Source organism: Pan paniscus, chromosome 23, assembly GCF_029289425.2.
Source record: "Pan paniscus chromosome 23, NHGRI_mPanPan1-v2.0_pri, whole genome shotgun sequence".
Classification (NCBI taxonomy): domain Eukaryota; kingdom Metazoa; phylum Chordata; class Mammalia; order Primates; family Hominidae; genus Pan; species Pan paniscus.
The window spans coordinates 53,666,676-53,686,498 of NC_085927.1; the positions used below are offsets into that span (position 1 = coordinate 53,666,676).

Consider the following 19,823-nt stretch of genomic DNA (forward strand, 5'->3'; position numbering starts at 1 on the left):
TCTGGCCAGGGGCGGTGGCTCGCATCTGTAATCCCAGCACTTTGGGAGGCCGAGGTGGGGAGATCACCTGAGGTCAGTAGTTCAAGACCAGCCTGACCAACATGGTGAAACCCTGTCTCTACCAAAAATAGAAAAATTAGCCGGGTGTGGTGGCACACCCCTGTAGTCCCAGCTACTCAGGAGGCTGAGGCAGGAGAATCGCTTGAACCAGGGAGGCAGAGGTTGCAGTGAGCCATGCCACTGCACTCCAGCCTGGGCGACAGACTAAGACTCCGTCTCAAAAACAAACAAACAAACAAACAAAAAAACCCCACAGGCCTTGGCATTTGATGCAATTGAAAAACAAAGAGAATTCGGCCCAAAGCAGGTACACGCCTGCTGGCCTGCTTTGGATTAGGCTGGCCACAGCCATGTTCGACTGTGAGGTAAAAACCAACCCGTCGTTAAAAACTTGGGTAAAATGCTAGAGACGCATGACCCAAGACCACCTCAGAAGGGATCTTCACGTGTGGGCTCCTTGGGAAGACAACCCCCAAGGCCAGGTAAGTGCCAGGGACCTGCATGTGTATTGCACAGGGACCTTGGGCTCCTCTTGGTGGGGACTCATCTCGGGAGGCAGAGGAGGTGCCAGCTTACCTTGGAGTCTCCATTGTGGAGGTCAGAGGGCAGAAAGCGGTAGGGCAGGTGGCTCTTGATGAGGCGGGGAGAGGTCAGTTCCTGCGTGGAGTCAGAGGGAGGCAGGTCAGAGGAAAGGGTGAGACCAAGGGGAGGAGTGGGGCCAAGGGGAAGGGGTCCAGAGGAGGAAGGAAGGGGTGGGGTTCAGGGGAAGTGGAGTTATCAGAGGGAACGGCGGGTCTAGGGTAGCGGAGGGGTCAGGAGAGCGTCAGGTAAGAGGGAGGGGTGAGGCCAGAGGGAGGGGTAAGGCCAGGAGCAGGGGGACCAGAGGACGAGGGAAGGGGTGGGGGCCAGGGGAGAACGGTAGGGATCAGAGGGAAAGGTGAGGCCAGGAGTGGGGAAGGGTCAGAGCAAGAGGAGGCAAGGCTGTCATTCCCTGGTCTCCTCTCCCGGAGAGAGTCTCGGACCCAGCCAGGACAGCCTCCCTTGTCACCGGAGACAAAGATTTGAGACATGAGCACACCCCGGCTGGACCCTGGCGGTAGAGACAAGGGTCCCTGACTTTGGCCTGGGGAGTCCACCTATCATAGCCACAGCCACAGGATCTGCTCAGGGGGCCTGGGAGCTACTGCCCCGGCTTGGAGTGGCGTCAGAGGGCAGCAGAGGCAGCAGGAGGCACCAGCCCCAGTGGGTGCTGCCAGGCTGGCGCTGGACCGCACAGCAACCTGGCCTGATGCGCTCGCTGCTTCCACCTGCCCCTCAGGCCTTCCCATCAGCAGCCAGGGTGTTCCTGTAAAGCAGCCAGCACCGTGCTCTCTGCTCAGAGCCCGTCTTCCCAGCTGCCCTAGGAATGGGCCCAGCCCTCATGAAGCCAAAGAGCCCGGAACCGTTGCCTGCAAGCCCCAGGCTTGCCTACTGCTCTGGAAGGCCAGGCCCCTCGTGCCGTGGGGTCTTTGCTCACGGGTCCCTCTGCTCCTCTCCTCTTTCAGGACCTGCCTCAGACATCCCCACAGGAGACTGCTGGTCCCCTCCTGATCTGCTCCCCTCCCAGCGCTGATCGCTGGCTAGCTACTATGGCTTCCTGGGCTGAAAGGCCGGGCCTGATGCTGTCAGTCACTGCTGCCCCCAATGCCAAGAGCAGTGCCTTGAACGCGGTGGCCCTCGGCACGGCAGTACGGAACGACTCCCAGATGGTTCCGCACGGACAAGGAGAGCAAAATGGCCGTTCAGGCCCAAGAGGCTGGGGTGCACACAGGGGCCCTGGAGGGCCACAGGGGTCTTGTGCCATGGGGAGGGATGGCACTCTCAGAGCATGACACGGGGTGGGATGGCACTCTCAGAGCTGGGTTTTGGAATGCTGCTCCAGAGGGAGGAGGACAGGCGTGGTGGAGGCTGCAGTTCTGGCCCATTCAGGTGTGAGGCTGGAACTAAAGAGGTGCAGCGGACGGGGTTGGGGTGCCTGTGGGTGTGTCTGAGGGGTGCGGGGAGCAGGGCTCTGGGGTAACATTTATTCATTCTTGATACCAAATATTTGATGCAAACACATCCTACCCAGCTCCCTCAGAGGAGGGCCCCCAGGGGAAAGCGAGGGGGAGGCCCAGGGCCTGCTCCCCACAAATGGCCCCTCAGCCCTGTGCCCCCCAGGCATTGACTTCCTTTCCACCTCACAGACTCCCTGACGCTGATGTGTCACCCACGCCCTCATCAGGTTCCAGGTCACTGCCAGCTCAGGCCTGCCAGCTTCTCCCCTGGCTATCTGGGGCTATCTGCTCTCCCCTAATCCACAGAGCCCCCAGGAGCAACTGTCAATCATCAGGGTGTAATGGTAGAAATACCCTAAAGAGGTGCTGGGACAGGTGCTGCTGGCCCTGGGTACCTTGATGATGTCCAGGCCCGGCTGTGGGTACTCCAGGACCGGGAGCTGCTCGTCGATGTTCATCAAGCCGATCTCATCGGGGTCAGCGCCCTGGCTCACCAAGTAGACCACCTCCTGCAGCAAGCTGGTGCCTGGAGGGGAGAAGCCCCAGCGCGGGGTGCTCAGAGGAAGCCCATGCGCCCGGCCCTGTGCTCGGGTCAACACCTGCTGCCAAAGAAGGGGCTCAAGAGCCCCAGGTGGGGCCCAGGGCGACTGAGTCTGGGAAGAGGAGCGCGCCCCGCACGGTCTCAGCCTGAATCCCCCGTGCTGGGTCATGGGCCAGTCGGCTCTGATTCTCAGAGGGGCCAGGATGCTTCACAGGGCTGTTAGGAGAACAGAACAGAACAGAACCCAGCCCCTGTTATGGAAGCGGCTCAGGGGCTGTAACGGGTGGGTGACTCAGCCCAACTTGAGGCTGAACTTGGCAGTTTACGCAGGAATGATGGGTCGGGGGAATGACCCGCTAGCCAAGATGAGGAAATGATGTCTGCCCAGTATCTACTGAAGCTATATACACATAGCCCATGATCCAGGAACTATCCTGGGGAGACACCCAAGGGAAGCCAGTGCTTGTCCACCAGTACGCAGGTTCTAGAATAGTCTTGGCCACATCATTCATAAAGTCACTTGGAAACACAAATACCCATCAGCAATAGAATGAGTAAGTTGTGACAGTCACCATGGAGTACTACACAGCAACAAAAAAGAATGAACTGCAGACATAGCACGGCCAAGCCCCACAGATAGGATGTAACGGAACTGCAGACACAGCATGGCCAAGCCCCACACACAGGATGTGACGGAGTCCTCCCACCCCAAGGCGCTCCAGGGTACAATCCTGTATGTCCCATTGGCATGAGGTTCAAGGATGGGCAAAACTCAACCATAGTGACAGAAGTGAGAACAGTGTTTATATTTTGGGTTGGTTACTGATTCAGAGAAGACACAAAGGCGATTCCGGGGTCTAGAGCTATTAACTGGGTCTGGTGGGAATTACATGGAAGCATGCTACATTATGATATGTGCAGGTTTCCATCTATGGCTCCTGGCTCATTATCCCCCCAGCCCTTATTACAGTCTTTTGTCATAATATTGGACCACTCCAGGCCTTAGAAGCAGGTCTCAGTAAACAGCATCTCTCTCTCTCTCTCTCTCTCTCTCTCTCTGACCTTCTCCTGCCCCCACCCCTTTCACCTGTTCCTTTTTCTCCCCAAGGCAGGCCATACAAACTGAAAATATACTTGAATCTTCCCCCGCCTTTCTGTCTTGGAGCTGGCTATGAAGAAATTCTCTGGGCTGGGCACAGTTACTCATGCCTATAATCCCAGCACTATGGGAGGTCAAACCGGGAGGACTGCTTGAGGCCAGAAGTTCGAGACCAGCCTGCGCAATATAGCAAGACATTGTCCCTACAAAAAATAAAAAATAAAAACATTAGCTGGGCATAGTGGCATACATCTGTAGTGCCAGCTACTCAGGAGGCTTAGGTGGGAGGATCGCTTGAACCCAGGAGGTAGAGGCTGCAGTGAGCTGTGACTGCACCACTGCACTCCAGCCTGGGCAACAGAGTGAGAATCTATCTCAAAAAACAAAAAGAAAAATTCTCTGACCTGCCTTTTCTGACTGTGTGGGTCATGAGACCCCCAGTTCAGAAGGGGAGGAAGGAATGTCGCACAGGCAGGCCTTCCTGGGCTCCCCACCCGACTGACAGTGTTGGGCTCACAGCCCTTTTGTCCAGTCCCATTTCTACATGCTTCCACCATGCCTAGCCAATGAGGGCTCCATAAAAGGCCCAAGAGGACAGGCTTTGAGGAGCTTCCAAAGAGCTGAACACATGGGGGTTCCTGGAGGGTGGCTTGCCCAGAGAGGGCATGGAAGCTCCGTACCCTCCTCCATCCTCCACAGGCGTCTCTTCCTCTGGTATTCATCAGAAGCCTTTGTAACATCCTTTATAATAAACCAGGAAATGTCAGTGTTGCCCTGAGTTCTGTGAGCCGCTCTGGCAAATTAGTCAAACGTGGGCAGGGAGGGTGTGCGAACCCCAATTTATAGCCAGTGGGTGAGACGCACAGGCAAAACAACCTGGGGCTTGTGGTTGGCATCAGAACTGGGGGCAGTCTTGTGGGACTGAGCCCTCGCCCCATGGGATCTCGTGCTGTCTCCAGGTGGGCAGTGCTGGAATTGAACTGGACTGGGGGACATCCAGCTGGTGCTGCTGCAGGACTGAGTGCCTGCTTGCTGGCGGGGAGAAATCCCCAGCCTGTCCGCCACAGGAGTCCTCTGTGTTGACTCTTGTGTGAGAGCAGAGGAAAAGCGGTTTGAGGGCTTTTCTCCAACTGATATGCACATGTAAGATATAATTCAATTAAAAAGAGACAAATCACCTCCGCCCGCCAGTGGCCTGGTCAGCATAACCTCCTCTCCTAAGACTGTGGGGAGATGCGGCCAACGGGAAGAGCCTGGGCAAGCCCAGCGTGCCGTGCCATTAAAGGCAGGCAGAGGCCTGCGGGGGAGCTCGTGTGTGCTGAGGACACCCTGGCACTCACTCACAGGACCACAGCTGCCCACAGGGCTACAGACCTACAGACCAATTCTCCCTCCTCACAAATCAGCCACACGGCTGAGCCAGGCCTCCTGCCTGGGTCTGGGAACCGTCCCTCTAGGACAAACAGCACATTTCGCACTCAGGTCCGACGGCCTCCAGCCCAAAACCCTTCCGTAGCTTCCCAATGTTCACACACTCAGGCCCAGGCATTCAACCATTTACTGAGGCCCTCTGAGCTCTGCACATCTGGTGCGGGGTCCAGGCTGCACCCTCCTGGGCGGGGCCAACCACAGCACTCTCCGCTCTGCCTGTATGCTCCTCCCAGCCTCAGCCTAGGCACAGCTGTCTCAGAGCCCCTGCCCCTTCAAGTCGGCCTTTTCTGATGGCCGGGATCACCTGCAGTGCACACCCTGGGATGCATGGGACAGGCCCTCTCCTCCCTGCTACGGCCCAGGGGAGCAGGCACTGTGACCGGCTCCACACCTGGTGCAGGCAGGAGGAAGCGGGGCCCCGCCTGGACCACACACGGGGCTGACCACATGCACTGGTGCCTTGAGTGCAGAGTCCCATTCGAGGACCCTAGGGCCAGGCAGGACACCCAACCAGAAGTGTGCCGGGACCAAAGGTAACTCCCAGGGAGAAAGGCGGCCCTCTGCGCCTTCTCCAGCCTCTGTTCCCAGGCCCAAAAACAGCTCCAGGTCCCCAGTGATCCTCAGTCATCACCTTGTCTGACCTCCCAGAAGAAACGGGCACAGCTTAACCCACTGTGGTCCCTTCATATCGGCGGCTCCAGTTTCTGCCACTGGCTCCTCATCTCCCCGCCCTGAACGTGGTGACAGCCCGGAGTGCAGCCCTGGTCCCCTGCCCCCAGGCCAAACCCAGGTCCACCCCTCCACACATCAGCCTCCGGGGCACATGCCCACCAACTCCAGTACCTCACCCGCTGCCCAGCGCCTCAGTGGGACCCGGCCAGCTCTGGGGGCAGCATCCAAGGCTGTCTCCTCCGCAGCACCTGCAGCCCGTCTCAGCAAGCAGCCCCTCCAGCCGACAGAGGCTCAGGCCGGATGGTGGCCTCACTGTGGCTCACCCGGCTCCTCTCCTCTGTCCTTGCCTCAGTGAGCCCCGCCGACCCTGCCGTCGGGTGTGTCCAGAGCTGACCCTCCCCCTGTGACACTGCGTCCTCACACCTGAACTGCTTCCTACGAGGGCTCCTCCCTGGCTCTCTGCTGCCACCCAGCTCACTCTGCCTTCTAGTCCAGGGGTCCCCAACCCCCAGGCCACGGGTCTGTGGCCTGTTCCGAACCGGGACGCACAGGAGGAGGCGAGCGCTGGGTGGGAAAGCATTCCAGCCTGAGCTCTGCCTCCTGTCAGATCAGCGGGAACACGAGATTCTCATAGGAGCACAAACTCTATTGTGAACTGCACCTGCGAGGGATCTGGGCTATGTGGTCCTCATGAGAATCTAACTAAACCCCGATGATCTGAGGTGGAGCAGTTTCATCCTGAAACCATCCCCATCACCCACCACCTGGGTCCATGGAAAAACTGTCTTCCGCAAAACCACTCCCTGGTGCCAAAAAGGTTGGGGACCACTATTCTACCTGTTTTCAACCCAGCGGCCAAAACTGTGGCTTTAACATGGAAGTCAGACTCTACCACTGTCCACTGCCGCCATCAGGCAGCTCTGCCTCCCACAGAGTCAACCCAAGGCCTTCACCATGTTCCACTCCCTCACCACCTGGCTCTCCCCTGAGCTCCCTCCAGCCTCTGAGCCCAACCGGCCCTTCCCCAGGCTGCCGACATTGGTGTCCCTGCCTGGAGCCTCCTCACTCCCTGACTCCTCCCTGTGCCTGCTCAGATGCCGCTCAGTCAGCACAGTCTCCTTCACCAGCTGTGGGACTAACTCCCGTCCCTCGCCCTGTCAGGCGATTCCAATGTGCTATCTACCGGCCCAGAAAAAGCCTGCAAATTCTTTCACATGCTGTCTCCTCTCTCCACCTTAAGGACAGAGGCTGTTTTGTCTTGTTCTTTGCTGCACCAGGAGAGCCAGCATGTGGCCATGCTCAATTCATATTTCCTGAGTGGACCGACAAACGCTGGTTGCTGCATAGACACTGAGTAATCAGAAGGGGATGTGTTGATCACGGAAGACTTCCTGGAGGAGGGAGCTTTGGAGCAAAGGCACTGAAGGAAGGAAGTGGTCTGGCTTGGTGATGGAAAACAAGCTCTTTTCAATACACACAAAGAACTTCTCAGCCCATGGACCCTCCCACCAACCTGAGTAGGAAGTACCACCATCCTCATGGCAGACGAGGCTAAGGCCAAAATGTGCCAAGGGTTATAGAACCAGGGTGTGGCTGCCTTGCCTGTTCCTCCTGGTGAGGACCATCCACCCAGCAGCTCAGGACAACTGCAGTGAGGGGGTCTTTGTCCTTAGAAATCAGACTGTGGGCAGCGTCCCTGAAATGGGCCTCTCCCAGTGACATTTTCATCACCTATTTTTCACATTCCCCACCCCTGTAGCCCCGCAGGCCAACGACCCAGACAGACCTTCTCTGCACGTTAAAGTCTTCTTACATCAATATCGGCCACTTCAGTTCCACAAGTCCCGTCCTCACCCCCATTAAATATTTATGCCAGAATATCAGCCAAAGGAAGTTCTTGACTCGTCAGGTCCACCCGGCCCTGTCCCCGTGGCCCTTCTCTCCAGCCTGCCACATCAATTTCCTGGTTGAACACCTCCTGACCTTACGTTTTCCAGCTTCCAGGAGAATTCAACAGTAGGTCAACGTGGGCATCAGGGAGGGAGGGGCACCGAGAACACACACCACGAAACACGCAGGGAACAGGCCCCGGCCTTCCTAGGGCATAAAGCCAGCTGGCAAGATGTGATAACATGATCAAAGAAAAATGGTCATTATACTATCTGGTCACTTACCCCATTCCAGGCACACTTCTAAGCACTTGGAACCAAAGATCAAACCCAGCTTCGAAGACAGCCCTAGCTCTGCAAGGCCCTCTGCCAGACGCCAAGCTGTGGCACCCAGCACTCCTCCCACTGGTCTCTCTCCATGCTCCTGGTGGTGCCCTTGGGCATGGGCATGAGCCCTGCACAGCCCCTCCACCCACCCTTGCTGTGGCCACCTGCACCCAGGGGCTCCTGAGGTCCCAGTGATGTGGCCCTGCCAGCCCTCCACCCACCCCCTCTTCTCTGGCCAGCCTCCCACCACCTTCCAAGCCCAACGCCCCAGTGACCCAAAGCCTTCAACAGGCTGCCCTCTGCCTGGCCAGCTTGGGCTTGCTCTGTGGGTCACTGCTTGCAGGAAGCCCTCCCTAACAACACGCCTCTCCATCAGGTGCCCCTGCCTGGTCCCACAGAGCCCTGGACACTGTCCTAGCACACTGTCACACTGTGCCTGGCTGGGGCAAGCCCTGTGAGGACAGGGAACTGGTCTTAGTCACTGTTTTAGTTTCCTGGGGTGCTGCTGGAGATCACCCAAAACGTGGTGGCTTAAAACAAAAGAAACGTATTCTCTCACAGTTCTGGAGGCCAGAAGTCCCAAAGTCGAGGTGTGGGCAGGGCTGCGCCCCTTTCTGGAGACTGAGGGAGAATCCTCTTCTGCTGCTCTCCCCTCCACCCGCCTTGCCACCACCATCCTAATTCCTGCCTGGCGCTCTGACCCCAGCACAGGTACCCCCACCCACCCAGCGAGCCTTTTATTCACTCAGCAGAGGGCTCACTATGTGCCAGGCTCCAGGCTGGCCCAGGAGTCCCAGGAATGACACCATCCCTGCCACCTTCCAGAAAATGGAGGTGGTGATGCCCCTCCCTTCTTCACAGGGCTGCTGGGGTCAAAGGAGATGACGCGCAGAAGGGCCACAAAGTGACCTGCTGAGGCCCAAAGAGAATCAATATAAACAAATGTCAACTCAGCAACTGAAATCAAGATGGGGCACCAGCAACAGGGCCTGCTCCCGTGCAAGGACACGCCACAGTCTCACAGCAAACCTGGCAACCCTCATCCACAGCACAGGACAGGACCCTCCTGGGACCTACCGATGAAGCCACACACCTGGAGCAGGCAAAGCAATGCCCACAGCCAACCCTGTGGTTCCCTCCACCAGCCTCGAGCAGGAGGGTCCACAAGCACTGCCCTTACTGACAGGGAAACAAGGCACTGGGAAGTGGGGGCCACGCCTGGAGCTGGAGTCGCTTCCCGGCAGGGCCAGGTGGGGCCGAGGCAGGAGTGAGAGGTGGAGGAGTCCTAGTGAGGCCTGTCATGTTGCTGTGGGACAAGCAGGGGGCATGGGGCTGTGGCCACGCTGGGCCCCTTGCAGAGCAGTGAGGGCAAATACGCCGCTGCCGAGGTGGGGGCCTGGGAGGGCACCAATCTTCCTCATCACAGCTGGGCAGCTGGAAGCCAGCCCAGGCCCCAGTAGATCCACCCTGAGCGGGGAAGAGTCAAGCTTTCAAACAGAAACCAGGGAAGCCAACAGGGCAGAGCCACCTGCTGGCCAGTGACTCGAGCCAAACGCTCTCCAGCAGCTCTTCGCAAGTCGGCTGGAAGCAGTAATTCACAGAAGTGCTTCTGCTGACACCACTGCAATCACTTCTGAGTGGCAAATCGATCAATACCCCCTGCAGCAGCGAGCAGTGCACACTGACACCTGGACTTGGGTCGAGGCCTGCAGGAGGCCACTGCTGTTCTGGGGTGGAACTCCCCAGGACTCTAGGGCATGGCCTGTCTCAACACCGGGCACAGAGCCCATCAAAATTCCCACCAGAACTCACAGAAAGCATCAGAACTGATCAGAACGGCCTGGAAACCACTAGGACCCTGTGGCTGAAACCCTCTGATTTTCACTCACAGGATTCACCAGTTGCACCTGTGATAGGGACAGGGGGCAGGGAAATACGGGGCAGAAGACGGCAGGTCCCCAGCAGGGGTCCCACCCTCAAGCCAAAAGGCCTGATACCAAGACCCAAAGTGACAGCTTACATCCCTGTTTTCCCGCTCAGATGTTATCTCTTCCAAAACCACTCCCTGCCCCCAATCCTGTGCTTATAAAAACCCCAGAATTCAGCCAGCAGAGAGAGAAAAAGTAACTGGACGTCAGAGACTACGGTTGGACATCGGACAGAAGCAGTGTGACTTCAGAGGAACAGGCTGATGGTGTAGCTTTGGAGAGTCTGGCCAGGGATGGCCAGACTCCAGGGGAAGATAACCTTCCCACTCAGTCCCATTTTCAGCTCCCCTTCCCGCTGAGAGCCACTTTCATCAGCAATAAAATCCCCCACATTTACCATCTTCAATTCGTTCATGCAGCCTCATTCCTCCTGGATGCCAGACAAGAACTCGGGTGCCACGAGTGCAGGTGCAAAAGGCTGTCACACTGACCCTTAACCCTCGCTGGCAGAAGGCAGCCGCCTCACATGAAAAGGCAGAGGGGCCCACTGAGCTGGTAACACTTAAGCCCCGACAGCTGGGTTAAAAGAGCACTGGAAAACTTCCTCTGAACCCCAGGTGCTGCTGCGGGGCTGGTACAAAGTTTGTTCCTGCCTCGCTCACCTGCGTGCTCCCTCCCTGGAGGGTGGAACGAAGGAGGTTTGAGTGAGTGGAGTCCACCCCTGCCAGTGCCAGAGCAGCCAGCTGACTCCAGCACTCGTGTACTCCAGCTCCCGCCTGCGAAGGAGTCGGGAAATGTCTGGCTTCACCTGCACCTAGTTGAAAAAGTCAGTCCTGTAAGGCACAAAGACCCACGGTTCTCTCCTCCTCTAATCCCACTCCCCGGAAGGAGACCTTTGGTAGATTATTTTTACCCTCAAATTTCCAAAAAGTGTACTGATATCATTATTTTATGATCTGTACATTTTAGATGGGCTAATGATTTTCGACTACGAAAGATGAGGACTTAGCCAAAGTTCCCTTACTCACAAGCTTCCCTCCTGCCGATACAGTCGCAGCACGATTTTGGATTTAATTCAAGGCTTAATTTGGTGTTTAATGCAAAGTACACCATGTAGTGATTACATTTCCTCTTTTGTATTCTATTTCACTTTTCCCAGAGTAGGTAACTGCCTTAGTTTGCTTATTTCATTTTCTATATTGCTATTAATCATTCCTTCCACAACTCTAACAAGCCTCAACGTGGCCAGAGACATGGGTGGGTGTTCGCTCGATCCTGTTTGCTGCTTAGGGACATGCCCCTGTCCCCTCTGCTCTCCCTCCCTCATCTGAGTGAACGGCCTGGCATGGCTGCACAGGATCTTCCTGGACCTCCCCCTACCTTGGGTGCACTGGTCCTTTCTCCACGTCCCCTGACTGCAGGTACCCTGGCTGCTTTCTGGGCATGTGAGACTGAGGTGACTGCAAACGTCCACATCCACCTCCCATGTGAGGGACAGTCTGGTCGGGTACAGAAGCCCAGGCTGGAGATCGCTTTCTGTCATCCTGTCTTCTCACTGCCGATGGTGCCGCTGAGATCCTGGGGGCCCAGTTTTCTCTCTGTGGGAGTTTTGAGATCTTCCCTTTGCCCCAGTTTACTCATTCACTAGGCCAGACAGTTGGCAAGGGTTGGGGGTGTCTTTTATTGAGCTCTGAACATTCTGAAAATCTAGCTTCAATAATTTTCTCTCTTCCATACTCTGTTCCCTTTCTGGAACTCCAGGATTAATCTTCCATTTTTCTTATATTTTTGCTCCTGTTTGTCACCATTTTGTAAAAATTTTTATTCTACTTCCTGGGCTATTTTCTCAGCCTGACAACCCAAACCTCATAACTGTGCAATTAAAACCTCCACCATCACACTTTTCATCTCCAGGAGTCTTTGATGATCACTCGTTATTCCAGTCTTCACTGCTGGTTCCTTTAGTGAAAGCAACACGTGTCTTGATGCTCAGAGGATACTGCAAAGACTTATGAGTGGAGGTGGTGGTATTCTGGGTTTTTAGGTTTTCTTCTGCTCCTCACATGGTCTTTGCTTCCTCGGAGTTCTTTTTTCTGCTTTGTGTTTTGTCTCTGCAGGTCTCTATCCTTCCTGTTGGAGACTCGCTACCTGGTGATCTTGAGTCCACTCACAGGTGAAGGAGAGACCGTGGGAGCAGCCCTGTGGGTCACACGTGCCTGGGGGAGCAGCCTTGGTGCTTTCACAGCTGAGGACCTGTCACTTCGGTGGGAGGTACAGGGCTCTGCTTTGGGGTCAATTTCTCAAAAGAGGGTGCCTCCAACCCCAGCCTGGAGACTGGAACCAGGTCACAGGCATCCTGAGAGCTGAGGAGAGGAGGGGCTGGTAATCCCACCCTCCAAGTGTGCAGCCTGTGGGAGACCCTACTTCCCACATGCCCTGTGTCCCAGCCTTCGGCTGTCACAGGACCCTCACATCACAGCCTCTCTGGTCCCCGAAGAAGAAAACTGTCTTGGTGACAGCCTCTAGTTTCCATCCCCAGTGTCACGGACACCACCTCAGCTGCTTCCTGGGCTGGGCTGCTGGAATTGGTTCCCACCTGGCCACCCTCCCGACTGCGGCATTCAGGCTCCCCGCCTGCCCAGTGAGACAGCACTCAGCCCTGCCTGTGATCTTCTGGGTTTCTAATCCACCACGCCCTCCTCTCCTGCTCTGGGAGTTCAGAGCTTTCTATCCCTTTATTGTCACTTTAGTGAGGTTTCAAGAGGAAACAGACACCAGCGTGTGTGTTCAGTCTGCCCCACTGAAACACAGCCCCCTACAGGGTTCTGGAGTCCCAGGATATCCACAGGGATGCCAGAATCCCCCAGCTCCCTGAGAAACAGCAACAGCTAGACTTTTTTTTTGTTTTTGGAGGCAGGGTCTCTCTCTGTGGCTCAGGCTGAACATGGCTCACTGCAGCCTCACCCTCCTGGGTCCAAGGGATCCTCCCACCTCAGCCTCCTAAGTAGCTGGGACCACAGGCACACACCATCACACCTGGCTAGGTTTTTTTTTGTTTTTTTTTTTTTTGTAGAGATGGGGGTGTCTCCCTATGTTGCCCAGACGGTCTTGAACTCCTAGGCTCAAGCAATTCTCCTGCCTCAGCCTCCCAAAGTGCTGGGATTACAAATGTAAGCCACCACGCCTGGCCCACAGCTGAACTTTTAAAGGGGCAACCCATCAGGGCCAGGCAACAGCCCAGGACCTGGGAGCTCCTGCCCCCATCCAGGTGGGAACTGCCCCCCAGCAGACACTGAGAATGCTCCCCACCTCCAAAAGGAAAAGGAAAAGGTGAAGCACGTCTGTTAAACGCCTGCTGCGGCCAGTCCTTGTCCCTGTGCTTCCGCACACTGTCTCTCAGCTCTCAACACAATGCCCTCGACACAGAGCACGACGGGAAGCTCTAAGAGGAAAAGTAGAGTTCCTGGTCACCCGGCTGGCAACTAGATGGGGAACCAAGACTTCTGGAGCCCAGCTCACAGCACCAGCTGAGGACATGCTGACAGAGACCCAGGAGCTCGCTACGACTTCCCCCTTGGGTCTCACACACCTTACTGGAGCTGCTATTACCATCCAGCTTCACACAGGACCACACAAGTTCAGGGATGGAATGTCCAGGGCCACAGAGGCCAGTGGGCAGTGAACCCAGCACCTCAAACTTTCGCTCCAGAACCAGAGTGCTTTACACACCCATCAGACACACAGACACACATGTATACTCACGCACACCACATACATAACACACAGACCACACACACTCCTCCAAACACAGCACGCACACACACACCAGACACAGCACACGTGCACTCACACTCACTCCACAAACACACAACACATGCACACACACCACACACATACACCCACACACACTACACACACACAGCACCAAGGCTCACAAAGCAAGTGAGCAGCGAAACAGGGCCACGTCCCATGTGTACTCACTTGCAGGCTAAATCTCTGACCGTTTTCTAGCTACGATCAAGCAAGGGTGAAACAGATGGGGCAGTTGCTGGGACTGACCTCCACCCATGACAGTGGCAGCTCACTTCTGGGCCTGGGACCCTGGGAAACGAATTGCAGCCATCCCCACCCCACCCCTGCCCACTCTGGGCCACATCTACAGCCAGATCCCTGCTGGATGCAGAGCGGAAACAGGCACAGTCACTGGCCGTGCCTCCCTCCTCCTGCTGGGGTGATGCCAGGCAGCTGTGGCATGCTGGGTTCCACAGTCAGGCCTGACCAGTCCAGGAAGCTCCGGCAACCCTGGCTTGGCCCCAGCCTCTGTCTGATGAGACTCTGACCTGGAGACCAGATTCCCAGCCTAGCTCTGCCAGTGACTCTGGGAGGCCTGAAAGTCACCGCTCCTCTGGGCCTCAGTTTCCTCAAAGTGAACTTCTCCTAGGCCTTTAGCTCTTCTGTTCCGGGTATACAACCCCGAGGCTGCCAAGAGGCTACCAAGAGGCTGCTGCACCTTCAGACAGAGCTGGCACAGCAAGCAGAGCGTGGCTCCACCCCAGGGGGAAGAGGCTCCGCCCCAGGGGGCAGAAGCTCTGCCTCAAGGGGAAGAGGCTCCGCCCTTGTGTGAGAGAAAGTCAGGGAAGGCTTTTGTGAAAAAACAGCCTTTGCAATGGGACCTTAAGGATGAGGGGAGAAACTAGTTGTAAGAAGCTTTAGGGAAAGGAGGCTCTGGTGTGCGGCATTAAGGGCCCCAGTTTGCCCTCATGTAGCACTCTCAAGACATCAGTGGTGGTTTGCCCTCATGTAGCACTCTCAAGACATCAGTAGTGGTGATGATGGTGCGGACAACAATGGCAGACAGGGCAATGACCCCAACACATGCCCCATGCACATCTTTGCCGCGGGACTTCACGGCCCCTCATAAAGGTCCTGCTCTGACTCTGGGCACAACCATGTGACATGGCCAACAGAGACCTTTGCATGTCTCCGCTTATTCTTCTGCACTTCCACTGTCGCCAAGAGAAGGCCATTGGCCCAGGCTAGCCTGCTAGTCCCAGGAAGAGAAAAAGAGGTGCCTGGAGCACAGCTGCCCCCGCCAAGCCCAGCCCGAAGCAGGGATCTAGTCAATCTGCACACACGGGGGACAGTCTGGCCAAGACCAGCTGGGAAAGAATCAGGGCCTTGCCCAAAATCAAAATTCAGACCTAAGTCTTTATAACTGGTCCCCTCCTCCAGCAGAGCCTACCAGTGCCCACCTACACCCCTCAGCTGCCCTAGAGGTCACCTGCAGCGCTGGTGAGGGCTTCTGACCTCAAGCACCTGCACCTGCTTCCCACCTGGCCACAGAGGAACAGGCCCAGAAGTGCAGGGAGCCAACGCCCTGAGCCACCCCCAACCACTAAGGGACAAGAGTTGGCACCTGCCCCCTACATGCCAAAGAAGGCTCCTGGCTGTGTTCATGTCGTCTCTCAAGGGATCCTGGCAGGCTGAGCCCCAGGGTTCCACAGAGGAACCCCTTTCCTGGCTTCTTCCCCCCTTGCCTTCTGAGACCACCTCCCACCTGACTAGCGGAGGCCCACTCTCTAGTACGAAAGCACACCCGCTCACATGCCTGGGCAGGCCCTGAGAGAGGCGACAGTCATGAGGACTCTGGATCTGAGAGTCCTGATTTGGAAACCAGCTCGGCTGCCTCCAGACGACGGGACACTGGACAAGATCTGCCCCTCTATGTGGGCTCCTCATCTGGAAGGCGAGGACAGTGATGAACTCAATGTAATTCCCCACAGAGCACCCTCCAGGCATCAGCAGCAGCGACGATGGTGCGGACAGTCACAGTGGATGAGGCACTGACCCCACTCATGACCCCGGGGCTGGCACCACCCAAAGCCAGGCCCACTGGAAGGAGGTGGCAGCGCAGGGAGATGCCACCTGCAGAGTTGGGCTGGCCTAGGCCAGTTTCTTCTCAGGGTCTTGGTTCCTTACCCAAAAAATGGCCTATTTCATGGCAAAGTTGTGAGGATGGGGAGGATAAAACAAAGTACTTGGCACAAAGACAGGAAACCCGCTTTCCTCCCTGGTTGTTCTGAGGCTTGAGCAGGACAAATGCCAACCACCTAGTCCAATGCCCCTGCCGCTGGTGGGGTCAACAGGTCCCAGGAGAGTCTGGCTCATTTCAAGCTGAGCCAAGTCCTGAAGCCCAACCCAGGGCCTCTGGCTCACCAGCCCCCACAAAATGACTGGTTTAGCTTCCAGAAAATGCCAGCAAGTCTCCAAAGCATGCTTTAGGGAGGCTTCTACCTCTCAATGGGCCCTCCACTCTCCTCTCGCTCCCTCCAGAAGCCCACGCTAGGAGCCCGCTCCCTGCTAACCATAACACAGTCACACTGTGCAACATCCTGTCCCACATCCCAGGAGCTACAGACATGCCCACCACATGATCTAGTGGTCGGAGATAAGGAGGGACCACTAGGGCCACTTCCCCCTAGATGCAGGATGCTGGAAAGAGCTGCCCCCACACTAACAGAGAGAGGTCAGATAAAATACAAGATCCTAGTTTCACTCAACCAAGATGGGCCCTTCCACAGAGTGGAAGGAGGCAAGCACCAGCTCACTTGAGACGGGGCCCTGGAGGAAGAGAAGCCAGCCCATGAGGTGGCGAGAGGAATTCAGGTAAAATGTTTCCATGCTGGTAAAAGCCAAGGGTGAGCCCATGTGACAGCACAGAACCTCTGAAGCCAGAGAAGCCAGAGAATCTCACACTGAGCAGAGTTCACACCCAAACACACGCTCTTCTCCAGACCTAGGCCAGGTGCTCAGGAGAAAGAGTGGGGGGCAGCATGCTTTGGAGAGAGCCTTCCTCAGTATCATGGCTGTAGGAAAAGAAAAACATCCTACTTGTACCCTTCTCCCTTACAGAAAAAAGGCTTTAAGCCACTGAGAGAGGGGCAGCAAACCATGTCACCTCCCAGGGCATTGGTGAAGACCCAATGTGGCTGGAGATGGGCAAAAGGAAAAACCAAGACTCTGCCCTTGGGGGAGGGGCAGGAAACTGTCCCTGGGCCCTGACTACTAGAGATTCTCAGTGCTACAGAAGGGACATGAAACTCCTGCACAAGAGTTACCATCCAGGCAGTTTGGCTGCCACTCAGAGGAGGGCAGGATCAATGAAAAAGCCCTACCCAGACCCAGCAACATGGAGCCTGCAGAAGACTGCAGCTAGACAACACAACAGAGAACCCCAAACCCTCCCTACCAAGCTACTAAACCAAAGTAACAGATAACAGCAGAGTCGATCACTGGCACAGGGGCAAGAGTGTGCAGACAAAACTCCTCCAAGGTTCAGACCTACGAGGAAGACCAAAAGGTGGAGGTGGAGCAGGAACACTGAGAAAAAAACCTCTGGAAACTCAGCCCCTCCACTGAATGCAAGCTAACACTACAATAATATGAAACCAGTGGTCACTCAAGGTAATCAGATCAACACCCGAACCCAAACCAGACCAACGAGGCGGGGTTAACTCAATTCCTTATACTAATGGCCTAGCAGTTAAAAAGCCGGCCTCATTTGCAAGCATAAATATGGCTGACCTTAGTCTCTACTATCTAATATGCTGTGTTGAGCAGTCAAAAGGTACTATTCACAAAAAAGGCACACACACACACACACAAACAAAACTGTCAAGAGACAAAGCAATCAACAGAATTAGACTCATGGAATTTTTAAGAAGTCTGATTAACATGTTAAAGGTTCCCAAGGAAAAGATGGACAACACACATGAATAGATGGGATTATTTCAGCAGAGAAATGGAAACTCTAAGTGGAAATGCTAGAGGGAAAAAAAACATAACAGAAACATTGAATGCTTCTGACAGCTCATCAGCAGACTTGACACAGCAGAAGAAAGGAGCAGTTAGCCACAGATTGGTCCACAGAGATTACCCAAACTGGAACAAAAAGAGAAAAAGAAAGAAGCCAGGTGCAGCAGTATGCCTGCAGACCCAGCTACTCAGGAGGCTGAGGAAAGAGGACTGCTTAAGCCCAGGAATTCTAGGCCAGTCTGAGCAGCACAGTGAGATCCTGTCTCAAAAAAAAAAAAAAAAAAAAAAAAAAGAAAGAAAAAAGAGGGAAGAAAACAGAATACAACATCCAAGAGCTGGAGGACAACATCAAACAATCTAACATATATGTAATTGGAATCTCAAAGGAAGAAAGAATGAGGTAAAAGAAACATTTTCTAAGATAATGGCTGAGAATTTTTCCAAAATAATGAAAAGCATCAAACCACAGATCCAAGAGGCTTAGAGGAATCCCAAGTAGAATAATTAACACACACATACAAAAACCCTAGACATACCATATTCAAAGTGCTGAAAATCAAAGACAAAGAGAAAACATTGAAGGCAGCCAGAGGAAAACAGGCACACTACCCAGTGGAAAAAAGAACAAGCCAACATTTCAGCAGAAGCTAAACAAGCCAAGGCCTGGCATAGCAGCTCACGCCTGTAATCTCAGCACTTTGGGAGGCCGAGGTAAGAGGATCATTTGAGCCCATGAGTCCAAGACCAGCCTAGGCAACGTGGTGAGACCCTATCTCTACAAAAATACAAAAAATTAGCCAGGTGTGGTGGCGCACACCTGCAGTCCTAGCTACTTGGGAGGCTGAGGCAGGAGGATTGCTTGAGCCCAGGAGGCGGAGGCTGCAGTGAGCCATGATTGCATCACTGCACTCCAGCCTGGGCAATAGAGTAAGATCCTGTCTCAAAAAAAAAAAAAGGAAAGAAAGAAAAAAAAAGAAAGAAAGAAAAGAAACTATGGCCAAGCACTGTGACTCACACCTGTAATCCCAGCACTTTGGGAGGCCAAGGCAAAAGAAACTATGGCCAGCCATGGTGGCTCACACCCATAATCCCAGGACGCTGGGAGGCCAAGGCAGGAGGATTATTTAAGCCCAGGAGTTCAAGACCAACCTGGTCAATATGGCAAGACCCCCACCCCTACAAAAAATTAAAAAATTAGCCAGGCATTGTGGCTCATGCCTGTGGTCCCAGCTACTCGGGAGGCTGAGGTGGGAGGATCACTTGAGTCCAGGAGGTTGAGGCTACAATGAGCACTCCAGCCTGCATGACAGAGCAAGACCCTGTCTCCAAAAAAATAAAAATAAAGATAAATAAGTAAAAGAAACTATGCAAGCCAGAAGACACAGGAGGATCATCTCTAGAGTTCTGAAAGATACTACAGGGGAGGCCTAGGAAGAATGTTTAGCCCCTCATTTAACAGACAAGTGGACTTGAAGATGGGAAGTCATCAGGTAATCAGAGGGCAACATGGGGGAAAGGAGACATGAGGGGAGGAGAGCAACATACCGGACAAGAGGAGCAGACAGATCCCCGTGGCTGGCGAGCAAGGAGGTGGAACAGGTGGAGTCCAGGTCACATAAGGGCAGGCTAAGGGGGTGAATGCTGCCTGGCAGCAATGGGAGCCGGTAAAGAACTCTAAGCTGGGAGTCCCCAAGTTAGACTGGTGTTTCTAGGAAATCACTCTAGCTACCAAGCGAAAGATGAGCCGAAGGGGGACTCAGGAAGAGGCCACTGCAACACTCCAGGTGAGAGGGGAAGAATCCTAAGGCTGTGGCAGGGGCTGAAGCAGCCAACAGATCTGAGAGCTGCTTGGGGGGCTGATGCACCCCCTTGTAGAAGCCAAGTAACAAGGGCACGGGGGAGGAGGAGTCATTGCTGTCTGGGAAGAATGAGAAAGGAGGCATCTAAGACGAGGCCCTGGAGCTCAGACAAGCAGACTCAGGGTCTCTTCCTGTTCAACCAGGGCCAACTACTCAGGAGGCTGTG

The 19,823-nt window shown here is 55.0% G+C and overlaps 1 protein-coding gene across 1 annotated transcript in view; it reads right to left on the reverse strand.

The window, feature by feature from the left end:
- Positions 1–19,823, reverse strand: part of SULT4A1 (sulfotransferase family 4A member 1) — a 38,977-nt gene that overhangs the window by 14,947 nt on the left and 4,207 nt on the right. The window contains exons 2-3 of the mRNA XM_034949167.4: positions 2,492–2,622; positions 637–717 (exon numbers count right to left, since the gene is read on the reverse strand). Coding sequence (XP_034805058.1) covers positions 637–717; positions 2,492–2,622 — 212 coding nt within the window. The remainder of the gene's footprint in view (positions 1–636; positions 718–2,491; positions 2,623–19,823) is intronic.